The sequence below is a fragment of the Nicotiana sylvestris genome, chromosome 4 (genome assembly GCF_000393655.2).
Source record: "Nicotiana sylvestris chromosome 4, ASM39365v2, whole genome shotgun sequence".
Taxonomy (NCBI): Eukaryota; Viridiplantae; Streptophyta; class Magnoliopsida; order Solanales; family Solanaceae; genus Nicotiana; species Nicotiana sylvestris.
The window spans coordinates 5,613,703-5,627,212 of NC_091060.1; the positions used below are offsets into that span (position 1 = coordinate 5,613,703).

Sequence of the window (13,510 nt, forward strand, 5' to 3'; positions counted from 1 at the left end):
CTAATTCAGATTCGCGCAGAATAATGTTATTTAAGGGGAAAACGCTTTCTGCAAGAATTTTTTTATTCTCAGGGTTCAGAATCTGAGACGTCTGTATAAGGGCAAAAGAATACCATTCATTCCATCATTTCGCTACGCAGCAGCAAGGGCATATCTATGTTAAGAAATATGGGTTCACGTGAACCCGTGATCCTCTCCCTAAATTATGTACAATAATATTATATTTCTTAAAAATTACTTAAATATGTGCGTCCATACTCAAAAACTCCTATGGTGGAATAATTATTGAGTGCACCTTTACATGTGAAATTGGTAGTTCAAATCCCACTCTGGATGGTCTTATTTTCGGCATACAAGTATAGATATATATATATATATATATATATATATATATATATATATATATGTGTGAAAATCACTAAAATTTCAAAAATAATTTTAAAGAAGAATTAACCCAAATGACACCCACCCAATCGCTTAAACTAAAAATAGCTGGTGGAAATATAATATATGCATAATTTATATATTATATGTGTATAATTATGTATAATCAACGTATAAACTATGTAACAATGAATATGACCGGCTATTTATATAAAGATCCCTTAAAAACACGTCAAATGTAAATTCTAGATCCACCTCTTCATAATAGTGCAATCATCATCTTGAAATTCTCGATCCGCCTCTGCGTAGTAGGGGAAATATTGATGTGATATTTTCCAAACATAATCTCTAAATATTGATGGAAAGCAATTCCTACTCGAGAAGTAAATAAATTGCTTGAGCGTTAAACACTCCATAAAATCATGGAATCATTGATAAAATACAAAGAGAATGAGGTGTTGATAATAAATAATTGAAAGGGTTTAAACTGAGTTTGCTTTAAAGTACATAAACAAACTGAGTTGCTTTTAAGTATGAATGATTAGAATATAATTGAAGATAAGAGCAAATGGGCAAAGAAAAAACTATATACTGATACTTCCCTTGTAGATATATTATATAAAGCTTTTCATAGTTGGATGACACTTGGCAAATGGCAATATTCAAGCTGTACATGATCAATTTTCTGGTGAGGCAAAAAAAAAACCAAAAATAGGTAAATAACTCGATATAATCTATGTTTACATCAAATTAATATATTTTATCGTATTAAGTCATAAATAACGTAAAAGTACTCAATAATTAACCATAGTATGTGATGAAAAAGTATGCAGAAAATATATCATGAGTATATTAGTTTGGTGTAAATACCAAGTGCGGTAATTTTTATGAAAAAATAAGTAATATTATCCTACGTTCAAATTAGCTATTGATTTAAATATTTAAAATGGAAAAAAATAAAGCAATCAGATTACAAATATTCAAACATATCTTGATTGGCATTTGGCAAATTGGGTCTATTTTCTACATTAATTACTTCATGAAATTAAAAAGGATATAATATTAAAAGTGACCCCAAATTTAGTGGGATTTCTTTAATTCTTTTCTACAATAATTTGATGAAATTCCAGGTTTATAGCTCTGAAAGTGACCTCATTGGGGTTTCAAGCTAAGCTGTAAAGGTTCTATAATTTCTACTTTAATAATTAATATATTTTGATAATTAGCTTTAAGTAGGTAAATTGTGATAAGGAATTTGTTCTAATCTTGATTTCCTAATAATTTCTTTCTTCTTTTTCTTCCTTCTTTTGCTCTCTTTGTTTTTATACTACGCATCACTCCATTAATTATGCCTTAATTACTTTTTTCTTGTTTAATTAGGAGTCCCCTATTTTAATTAACCTCCATTGACGCATTTAATATTTTCTTCACTCAAATATTCCTATTGTTATCTCGCAATTGAAAAGTTTAAGTTAAATTATTCCGACGTTTGAAAAGGAAACATATTTTTAGAACAGATTAAAAAAAAATATGATTACATAAACTAAAACAGATGAAGTAGAACTTATCGATTGCACGATATTAGTGCACATTATTGAACCCTACGATTTTCAAATTTTCATAATTTTCTAGAAAATAATCATTTTGTGGTTTGCTTAGGTACTGATACCTATGGCCTGTTGCAAGCCACTAAAAGCAGTGGTACTATTGGATTATTAATGTAATGGTGCTTTAGTTTATAATTAATGTAATTGAATATATGCACTAGTAACATTGTGTCAAAGGGTCAAATCTTTATCAATGGACTAACACAATTAACATCAAGGGCAGTGTTTTTGTAGTAGGTATTGATGTGTATATATCCTAAAAATATCTCACCAAAAACCTTCAAATTAAGACTTATCTTTATAGAGCTAGCTATCACTTTCTTTCTTCATTATCATAGAATTTTATTTTAATTTCCCTCTGTTTTCCCTTTATTCTCTACTTTTATTTTTCCCTTCCACTAATAAATTTGGAAAAATGACACTGTATAGCCGCTGTAAAAATAATAGCCGAAAAAATATATAAAATTTGTGTATATTTTGTATATATATATATATACACACACACATTATGTATCTTATATATAAAAATTATACAAGTTTTATATACTTTTTCGGTAACCAAATGTAAATAGTTTCTGGCGGGGGCTAAAAGTAATAATACCGCGTTTATTAGTAAGTCCAAATACACCATTTTTTAGGCTTTGAAGGCAAAAATCTCATGAAACTTACTTGTTTTGAGATTAGAATTCTGTCAAAAAACACCATTGTAAGCTTTGTCTTTCGCACCATATATTAATATTATTGACAAATTACTAATTAATGCTTATCAAATTATTTACGTGTAATTATCTGTTAAGTGATTTGATTGTATGGCTAGAACTTAAAATCGGAGCAAGTGCATAGATAGCCATTCTTAAGGATGCTATTTAAAGAATAACCAATACTTATTTTGACCTGAAATTTTAAACTAAAAATCTTAATTTCAGGACAATTCAGAACATTTTTGTCTTGAAAATCTGAACTGAAAAACTGAAATTCAAAACGCACTGGCTAATTTCTAAATAGCAGCCCCTTGGAGTGGCTACCTGGTGTCATTTCTACCTTAAAATCATACCCTTTTTTTTTGCTAGTAGTCGCTTTGGTCCCGCAATTTCAATATGCAATATTAAAGGGAGAAATTCAAAATAGTCAAATTTACAAGTGGTCATTTAAAAATAGTCACAGTTTCAAAAGTAATCGAAATTTAGCCACTTTTCATGTAAAGATAAATCTGAAGGAAAACACTGTTCAAAATCCGGAAAAATACTCCAGCATAATATACTGGAGTTCCAGTATAATATACCGGTCCAGCATAATATACTGGAGCCAACAAAGTATACCGATCCAACATAATATGCTGGAAGGTCATACACAGGTGTACCGAACTCCAGTATATTATGTTGGACTGATCTCTGTTGCAGCAAAATAGTGACTATTTTTCAATGACTTGACAAACGCTGGCTATTTTTAAATGACCAGTCCGAAAATCGGCTACCCCGTGCTATGTTAACAATATTAAAAGGGGCATGAATGTGATCTTAACATTCCTTAATCATATTACTTAAAGCCGAAGTTGAGAGGTTTCCCCTTAAAAAAGCAGCCCGGTGCACAAAGTATTTCGTATTCACACAAGATTCGGGGAAGGGTGAACTCATATGGATGTGATATAAACAGTCTGCCCTATTGTTGGTTGCTACTATGGCTCGAACCTGTGACCTATAAGTCACACAAAAACAACTTTACCGTTGTTCCAAGCCTTCTCTTCAAGGTTTCCACTAGTCACAAAATTTTTAATCTTAGCATATACCTCAACATAAAAGAAATCTTAAGCCAATTAGACACACAATCCATTTAGATTAAACTGAATGTCAAGGTATCAAAGATTAGAATTGCTTGGGAAACAATTTGGAGCCAAAACAAAGTCTTGTCACTTTGAACAAAGAATCTTAGCAAAGACAAAAACCTCTGCTTTTCTCCCTCCTTTTCATTCATAAATCCCATTTTGTGTTTGATTAAAACTCTAAATAAACCCCATGGAAATCTTTGTCAAGCTTCTGCAGTTCAAGAATCATATTGTAACATTAATTGCTGCATCATTTGTCCTAAGTTTCTTCTTTGTTTTGGCACCTAACTTTGCCAACATTTTGTCTTATTTCTGGCCTCTAGTCCTGTCCACAACTCTACTTTTGATCACAATACTTGCATTCAACAATATATCACCATTAGCTGTTGACTTCTCCAATCCAAAAGAAGGTGAAGGACTACTGAATTTTCTTGCAGGGCACCAACAGCAACTGGAAGACTTCTGATATTCGATCGGAGATATTAATCACACCATATCTGAAAGTTTGGTTTCCAGTGGTCATGGGTTCACGTGCCCCATAATTTAAGCTATAAATTCGTCCCTGATGGTGGCCAGTTTATAGTTGGTGATTGATAATGTGCATTCTTGTCCAGTTTAAAGAACTACTAAGATGATATTGAAAATGTAACACTTGTCTCAATCTAGTTCAAATTTAACATGCCTTAACTTATATTCTCCAATAGTATATCTATGATCCTTTTCCAAACATCAAGTGCAACAACACCAACAACAATGAACCTAGTGCAATCCCACAAGTAGGATTTGAGAAGGGTAGTGTGTACGCAGACGTAATCCTCACCTTGAAAGGTAGAGAGGTTGTTTCTGATAGACCCTCCGCTCACAAAAGACTCAAACATCAAGTGCATAGGATTGAAAATGCAAAATTTTCAAATTATTTCTCCATTAATATGCAATTGCATACGCGCAAATAAAGGTACTGTGTACCACGAGTACGAATCATAATAAAAAAAATTACTAACTTATTAATTGCAAGGCGACCTTGTTTTGTTCCTCGGTTGAAAAGAAATGTCTTTAACAATCGGAGAAGCACTTTGATGAACAAATTTGATCTTGATCGAGCTAAACTATTAGGAGTAGAAAATTGCGGTGGTTAAGTCAAATAATGATCAATCCATGAGTATACCATAAAGTTACAAAGGTTGTACTTGTGAACCAACCTCTAAAATGAAATAGCTGCAAGGAAAATGCAATAAAACGGGATACCTTGTAGGACCTCAGCCCGCCTACTCGATTCTTGTATGAATATGCAGGAAGGGTGCATGCTCCTAGGTGTGTGTAAGGATTGTGTTTGTTCACGACGAAGAAAAAGGGGATTGTTTGTTAATAGGAACAAAAAAATGTTTATAGTCGTGACGATATAAACAAGAATACTCATCTGAGCCGCAGGAATATGTACATATATATATGTACGACCCTTCAAGATAGAGGCTTCAGTCATCGTTAGAATCTTTCTATCATCTACGAACAAAACATAGTTAAGCTGTCGGACATGTTAGAGGGGTTAATTATCAGATTTTCGATCGAGACGAGTGTAATAATGCAATATCTTTTTCAGTCAATGTGCCAGAATGATCAACATCAAGCATTTTGAAGCTCTCCATTACTACAGAGATATCTTCCTCAGTTATCTTCCCCAACTCTTTAAGTTTATAGACAATAAATTCTGCAGCACTGAATAAAGAAAAAGAAAGTGATTTGAATATAGCACAAAAAAACTTGAACGCGAAATAACAACAACAACAACAACATACACAGCCTCAGTTCCAAACGAGCTAGGGTCAGCTATAAATATCTAATCTGATAAGGCTAAAAGACAAAGCATAGAAACGTAAATGTACTAACATGACTAAAGCATATACAATCAAATCTGATCCGATATTTTTTTGTTGTAATAGTCAAGTGTTGTTATAGAGGACATATATTATAACATAACATAAAAATCAATTTCGAGAAAAACTTGGCTTTTATAGTGAATGATTGTTATATAGAGATGTTGTGATAGAGAGGTCCGACTGTACTCAACTAACTTATTGCATCGACTATATAGATCTTTATATTTCATTGTGCTCTGTCTTTCGTTAAGTCTATTGAATGCGAAATATACACTTATAAAACAACTTACCTGACTTCACTGTCATGATCAAGATCTGCTGCCTGCAGGTCTGAATTTGTCAACTCTCGAGTTAGAACCCATCTGAACATAGATTTTCGCCTTTGTTCTGTGTATAATTCAGCAAGGGAGTAAAACAACTGACCCAAACAAATCGTGCTCAACAGTATCCAGAAAGACGCGAACAAACGCCCCCATTTTGTCGAAAAGCTCTTATCGCCATATCCCAGAGTAGTAATGGTAGCACAAACACAATAAAAAGCATCAAATAAACTCAGATCCTCAACTTGATTTAAAAAAATTGTTCCAAGTATAGTAAACATCACAAGAAGTGCCAATGCACTTAAAAACTTGTACTTTTCGATGTTCGTTTCAACCTCTTGTAACACCTCATTTGAATTGCTATAATTTTTCCTCATGTTTATGGCTTTGAGAAACAAGATTTGCTGCCTCTCAAGAAAACTATCTGCTGCTTTACTTAGAACAAATCCAACAAGAGCCATGCCCGTGAAGACGAAAATACACGCGAGTAGCTTAGCTAAGATGCTTTTAGGTACAAGATCACCATATCCAACAGTAGTCATTGTAACAATACACAAGTATATTGCATCAAGAATTCCATTAGTCTTTTTTCCTTCGATTTGATCCCTGATTATGAAGAAGCAAATCGCTCCGATTCCTATATAGACAGACAAAAACAAGAGCACAGACCTGAGTCTAAATCTCTCTGTTGCAATGAACTCAGAGGAATGAAACAGTTCCTCATTATTTTTCTGTGGTATATGACTGATATTACCAGTACTGCTGCTCGATTGTGTTCGCCTTCTCTTGAAAGAGTTTATATCACTAAAACGAATCAAAGAATTTACATGGCTTCGTAGTAGAGGTTGTTCAACATCACCTTTATCCATGACAGTCAGAGGCGGATTCAAGATTTTAATGCGTCGGGGCACAATATTTTGTTCAATCAATGCCACCTAAAGACTTTTAGCATTGAGGGTGACAAATAATTCAAATTACCATTTTCAAGGTATATACAAGATTTCTGCCAAAGTTTACTGGGTCCGGTGAGCCTTCAACATAACACATACATCCGTCTTTGATGACAGCAAAAGGACATGCTTCCAATTATGTGTCAAATCAAACTGCAGTTAGGATAATGTACATTAAAAATCAACTAACATTTCTAGCAATATGCGAGGCAAACAACAACAACAACAATAACAACATGACTAGTGTAATCCCATAAAGTGGGGTCTGGGAAGGGTAGTATATACGCAGACTTTACCCCTACCGTGTAGAGGTAGAGAGACTGTTTCCAATAGACCCTCGACATTTCTAGCAGAATACGAGGCAAAAACATAAATTCATATATTTGAAACTCAGAGGCATAAATATAATCGTTCTTTTGTGTGACTAACTTTGATATCAATCTCAATTATTAAACCTAATACTTGAGTATTTCAAGACCCTGTACTGTCCATAACAATTAACACCCATAATTGATCCGTTTTAAGTTTCTGTCCTTGCAATATGGGCTTCATCTACAAAAGTTAATAAATGGGACTTCCATAGGCCCTGAGGGCCAGCGGCACACGGTTCAAAACTTAATGGATAATGGGCCCATATGTCTGTCTTCTCTACTTAAATACCAGGTTTTTGTCTGCAAGAAGGTTGGAATCCATAACGTGCGCCTAGTAACTCACATATCACGTGTTGTGTGGTTGATTGAGGGCTTAAAATCCTATAACAAATGTAAATTTTCTTTCAAATTCGCAAACCACTTTTTTTTTTTTACCTACCTCAGAACATCTGAAGATCTATATTGATGAAGGCTAATACAAAACTTGCTCTAATTATATCATATTCATTAATGAGAGAGTTTCAAGCCCATAAAAGTCAAAAAAACTTAACAATAGAGAAAGCAAAATTTAATTTCAGAACAGATAAGTCGAATGTTTAAGGAATGCAACAAATTTGAGTTATTTTAATAACTTCAGAACAAGAAACCATTGGGTATAGTATAAAGAAAATCCTCAGCAAATTGCAAAAGAATATGCCTTTTTTATGTTAAAGAGTTGCACCCACACACCTAAAAATCTACGTACATCACCGTCCCCGTTAACCTCGGTAAAAGTTCTAGATATATATGTGCATATATGTTGAAAACACTTTATATTTTACGTGAAACCCTTAAGATCAAAAGTCCGATGAGACACCGGTTGAGCAGTCTGCTCATGTGCCCCGCCATCTTCAAATCGTGGGGTCCGCCTCTGTATACATCATCCCTTAGATTCTTATGAAAATTAAATCAAATAAAAGATGGAAAAATGTCATATTACCTTAGGTTTGCCCTTTTCAAATCCATGCATGCAATTATATTGTTCTATTGGATGGAGGGAAAGCAAGAAAACAAAGTCTGTAAATTTTCACAAGGAAAAAACATAAGGTTTGTTTTTAGTTATGACTTATGGCTACAAAATTTGGATCAAAATAACCTGTAACAGGATCCGCTAGTTAAATTAAAGGCACCAAAGACAAACAGAATCACGGGAAACAATATGCATTCCTTGAATCTTACACGGTTACAACTACTGTATTTATTTTATTGGGGTATTATTTTTTTTAGCCCGCGCCAGAAACTATTTATATTTGGTAATTGAAAAAGTGTATAAAACTTGTATATAACATACAATATATATATATATATATATATATATATAAATTATACAATTTTTCGGCTATTATTTTTATAATGACTATACAACGTCATTTTCCCTAATTTTTTTATGGACGCTTGCAATAGATTTTAATTTCTCAACAATATATGGGTACTGTTTCTTTTTACCTATGTGTGGCTTAACTTCCCATATTTATTCTTCAATGACACTTAATATTGAAGATTTTGGCATAATTCTACTTTTCTTCTCTCTGCTAAAGAACATGTTTCTCTTGTAATCTCAAATATTAGTCGTTTTTGGTAAAGAAAATTTATTTAAAATATTCGACATTTTACAAAACAAGAAGCAATTTATTACGAACATATTTGACTGGACACGGAGTTTAAGAAAAAAAAAGAATACTTTTGAACTTGTGATGTAAAATGAGGTATATATATCTTGTGTGGTTATAAATCATTGCATAAAGGTAAATTAGTTTAAAAAATGAAAAAAAGTTATCTTTTTGGCATGGAATACAAATAAAATAGTATTATTTATTACGAACATATTTGACTGGACACGGAGTTTAAGAAAAAAGAGAATACTTTTGAACTTGTGGTGAAAAGTGAGGTACATATATCTTGTGTGGTTATAAATCATTGCATAAAGGTAAATTAGTTTAAAAAATGAAAAAAAGGTTATCTTTTTGGCATGGAATACAAAGAAAATAGTATTATTTTTCTAAAACTACCCTTGCTATTCCAAATAGTAGAGCATTGATTAGCTTAGATACTTTAGACATTTTTAATATCTTTTTAAGAGGTGTACAAAATTTTTTTAAGAAAAATAATGTTGACCGAAGGGACTACTAATGTAAATATGTAATGGGCAGTTATTCAATTATTACCAAGTGTTTTATTTCCCTTACCCTCGGCTCCGGTTGCTTTTTTGAGCCGAGGGTCTCCTGGAAACAGCCTCTTTATCCTTTGGGGTAAGGATAAAGTCTGCGTACATATTATCCGAGGGTTGTTATTGTTGTTGTTTTATTTCCCTTTTTTGTTCAGAGAAATCCCTCAATTTTAAATTGGAAAACCACTGATCAATCTGGTAAGCTGAGCAATCGAAAAAGAGAACCAATAATGTACCTAAATTTGTCTACAAGACTACAACTTTACATATCCAATACACATATCTACTACTCTTTATTGAAAGAGATATTCTGCAAAAAAACAAAAAAAAAATAAAAAAATGAGGTGGCTAGTAAGTCAAACTTGATGGCTAGCAACTAATATTCTTATATATTCTAATGTAAAAACATCACATCAGACGAAGCTAGCAGATACTAACATTTTGCTAATTTATTGGTTTGTTGGGTGAGACAAAACGGATACTTCGTGAACGCGGGATGATTCGTACCAGAGGCAGATGTAGCCCTATCGAACATGAATTTATATGTAAAAATTTACTGAAATCGCAATATTTTGTAGATATGAACTCATGACTTTAAGGATATAATGAGTTCAATACTAAGAAACTTAAAAGATTGAACTCATAGACTTTAACCGGACTACCTTTTTTTTTAATGAATATTCCAAAAAAGTAGATGCATCCTTCAATAAATAGGCATATTATCACTGAACTTGTGACAAATACTCAATTCATTTCAGACACAAGAAAACATACAAGATGGAATCAGTTTTTCTTGAAGAATTTAGTCCATTGAAACTAATCAAAATCTCCATATTCCCCTTTATAATCCTCATCTTCTTACAACTCTGGAGTTTGAAGAAAAAAACCAAACTTCCTCCTGGTCCAACAAAATTACCTTTCATTGGCAATTTAAACCAATTAATGACCCCAACACCCCACAAAAAATTAAGGGATTTGGCCTTAAAATATGGTCCTTTAATGTACCTAAAACTTGGTATGGTGCCAACAATTGTTGTATCATCTGCTGATGCTGCTGAGAAAATCTTGAAAACTAATGATCTTGCCTTTGCAGGCCGGCCTAAATTAGTCGCGCCAAAGATCTTGGGCTACAATTATTCCGATATTGCATTTGCACCTTATGGTACATATTGGAGACAACTAAGAAAAATTTGCATCCTTGAGCTTCTTAGCTCAAAAAGAGTCAATTCCTTCGCGTCTGCTAGACGCGGGGAGTTGAATCTGTTTCTTCAATCTATCGCGTCTTCTTGTGGTGGAAAACCTATTAACTTGGCTGAAATGTTGTTTGCTTTAAACCATGATATAACTACAAGAATCACATTTGGATGTAAAGCTGATGATCAAATAAGATTCAGGGCTGCAACTAAAGAAGGAACAGTATTAGTAAGTGGATTTCAGATTGGTGATTTCTTTCCTTCTCTGTCATTTGTTGCTCTTGTCACAGGCATGACATCGAGGATACAGAAGATTTTCGTTGAGATGGATGGAATAATTAACAAAATCATCGACGAGCATACTGAAAGAAACAAAAGAATCAAGCCGGAGCATGAGGATTTACTTGATGTTCTGCTTAGGATTATGGAAAATGAAGAACTTGAAGTTCCTTTGACTATTGACAACATCAAGTCTATTTTACTGGTAAACATGCTCCTACATCCTAAGTTTATTACTAACAGTTTAAGTTCCGAAGGGGAGCTTTGACGTAATTGGTAAAGTTGTTGTCATGTGACCATGAGGTCACGGGTTCGAACCGTGGAAATAGTCTCTTGCAAAAATGCAGGGTAAAACTGCTTACAATAGGCCCTTGTCGTCCGACCCTTCCCTGGACCCCGCTCATAGCGGGAGCTAAGTGTACCTGGCTAAAGGGGAGTTTTGGCGTAACTGGTAAAGTTGATGTTATGTGATCAGGAGGTCATAGGTTTGAGCCGTGGAAACAAACCTCTTGCAAAAATGTAGGGGTAGGACTGCGTGCAATAGACTCTTGTGGTCTGATCCTTCCCCGGACCCCACGCATAGAAGGAGCTTAGTGCACCGAGCTGAAGGGGAAGCTTTGGCGTAACTGGTAAAGTTGTTGCCATGTGACCGGGAGCCAGGAGGTCACGGGTTCGAGCCGTGGAAACAACCTCTTACAAAAATGCAGGGTAATACTACGTACAATATACCATTGTGGTCCGGCTCTTCCCCAGACCCTGCATAGCGGGAACTTAGTGCACGGGGTTGCCCTTTTTTGTTTAAGTTCATTGCATTAATCCTGCAAATGATATTTACACAATCAAGTCACATTAAAGAGTAAGTGGAGGTAACTCTATTTAATAGCATTGATCAGTAACGTATAATGGTAAGTACCTTTGTTACTGATTGCGTAAAAAACCATTATACTGTTAATGTATATAACTTAAATTTTTTTCCACACGGGCTAATATTGTTTCCTTCCCCTTGCAAAATTGAAGGAGATGGTTGTAGCTGGAAGTGAAAATGCTTCAAATTCAGTAGAGTGGGCAATGACAGAGATGATCAAGAATCCAAAAGTACTAACTAAAGCACAAGAAGAAGTCAGAAATGTAGTAAAAGGGAAGCCAACAGTAGAAGAGAATGATCTACACAATCTAAGTTACATCAAAATGGTGATCAAGGAAACACTAAGATTTCATCCTCCTGTGCCCCTTTTGCTACCAAAAGAGTCGCTGGAAAATTGCACGGTCGACGACTATGAAATTCCAGCAAATACTAGAGTTTTTATCAACTATTGGGCAATCTCTAGGGATCCCAAAAGTTGGGAAAATCCTGATATATTTGAGCCTGAAAGGTTTAAGAATGTAGCAGTGGATTTTAAAGGTCATGATTTTGAGTTTATTCCATTTGGCGCTGGAAGAAGGATTTGTCCTGGAATTTCCTTTGGGATGTTGAACTTGGAACTTTCATTAGCAGCTATGCTTTATCACTTTGATTGGAAGTTACCTCAAGAAATGAAACCACAAGATGTTGATATGAAAGAAACATTTGGAATGACTCTTTTCAAGACTTCAAGTTTGCATCTTGTTCCTACTCTTCATTTCCCTGTACCATCCTAAGTAAATAGTATACATTTTTCTGTCATTTTACATTTATGTACTTTGACGGGAAGTCTTGACGTAACTGGTAAAGTTGCTGCCATGTGATCAGGAGGTCACGGGTTCGAGCCGTGGAAACTGCTTCTTGCAGAAATGTAGGGTGAAGCTGCGTACGATAGACCCTTGTGGTCTGACCTTTCTACAAATTCCGCACATAGCGAGAGCTTAGTACATCAGGCTGGCCTTTTTACATTCATGTACTTTGTTTGTATGGGAGGAATATGTAGAGTTTACTTTATGTTTCTTTCCCTTTCCCTTTCCATTTCTTTGCAATCTAAACAAACAAAATGCTAAGGAATAAGATATTGTTTGGATAGCCAGGATATCTCTTTCTTATGTTCAACCATCTGGTATTCAGAACTCGTTGACCCGACAACCTGGATATCATTATCATCTTTCTTTGTTAGTTAATACACATACGTCAAGGAGCTTAAAAAATAGTACTCGCCTTTGTCCCAATTTATGTGACATTCTTTTCTTTTTTATCAGTCTAAAAAGAACGACATCTTTATATATTTAGTAACACTTCAACTTTAAAATTTTCATTTTACCTTTAATGCAATAATTTTTAGTCACACAACCCATAATTTCAAAAGACTTTCTTTATTTTTTAAACTTCATGTGCGGTCAAATACTTTTACATAAATTGGGACAGAGGAAGTAGTAATCTTCATTCTTTAATAAAGCAACCCTGCTGATGTATGTACTAGGTTTATTTAATCACATCCCAGATTTTCTAGTATAAGTGAATTTTTCTATTGACTTGTTTGTCACATTGCAAAACTAGTTTTCTCTTTGTCCTTATTCATTTTGTTGTTTTCATATTG

The 13,510-nt window shown here is 34.0% G+C and overlaps 2 protein-coding genes across 4 annotated transcripts; one reads left to right on the plus strand and one right to left on the minus strand.

Annotated features, from left to right (window-relative positions):
• Window positions 1-3,853: 3,853 nt before the first annotated feature.
• On the minus strand, window positions 3,854-8,432 carry LOC104242513 (two-pore potassium channel 1-like). Of its 3 annotated transcripts, XM_009797585.2 has the most exons (4): window positions 8,308-8,432; window positions 6,762-7,110; window positions 5,978-6,644; window positions 3,854-5,526 (listed from the first exon to the last, which is right to left on the minus strand). In XM_009797585.2, the coding sequence occupies exons 2-4, from the start codon at window positions 6,874-6,876 to the stop codon at window positions 5,364-5,366; spliced, it is 945 nt and encodes a 314-aa protein (XP_009795887.1). In that variant the 5' UTR covers window positions 6,877-7,110; window positions 8,308-8,432; the 3' UTR covers window positions 3,854-5,363. The 3 variants fall into 3 exon arrangements, with proteins under 3 accessions (XP_009795887.1, XP_009795885.1, XP_009795886.1); XM_009797583.2 differs by having other exon boundaries at window positions 5,978-7,110; XM_009797584.2 differs by lacking the exon at window positions 8,308-8,432 and adding an exon at window positions 8,058-8,265 and having other exon boundaries at window positions 5,978-7,110.
• Window positions 8,433-10,283: 1,851 nt separating this feature from the next.
• On the plus strand, window positions 10,284-13,003 carry LOC104242514 (premnaspirodiene oxygenase-like). Its single transcript, XM_009797587.2, has 2 exons — window positions 10,284-11,211; window positions 12,024-13,003. The coding sequence occupies exons 1-2, from the start codon at window positions 10,312-10,314 to the stop codon at window positions 12,642-12,644; spliced, it is 1,521 nt and encodes a 506-aa protein (XP_009795889.1). The 5' UTR covers window positions 10,284-10,311; the 3' UTR covers window positions 12,645-13,003.
• The last annotated feature ends 507 nt before the right edge of the window (window positions 13,004-13,510 follow it).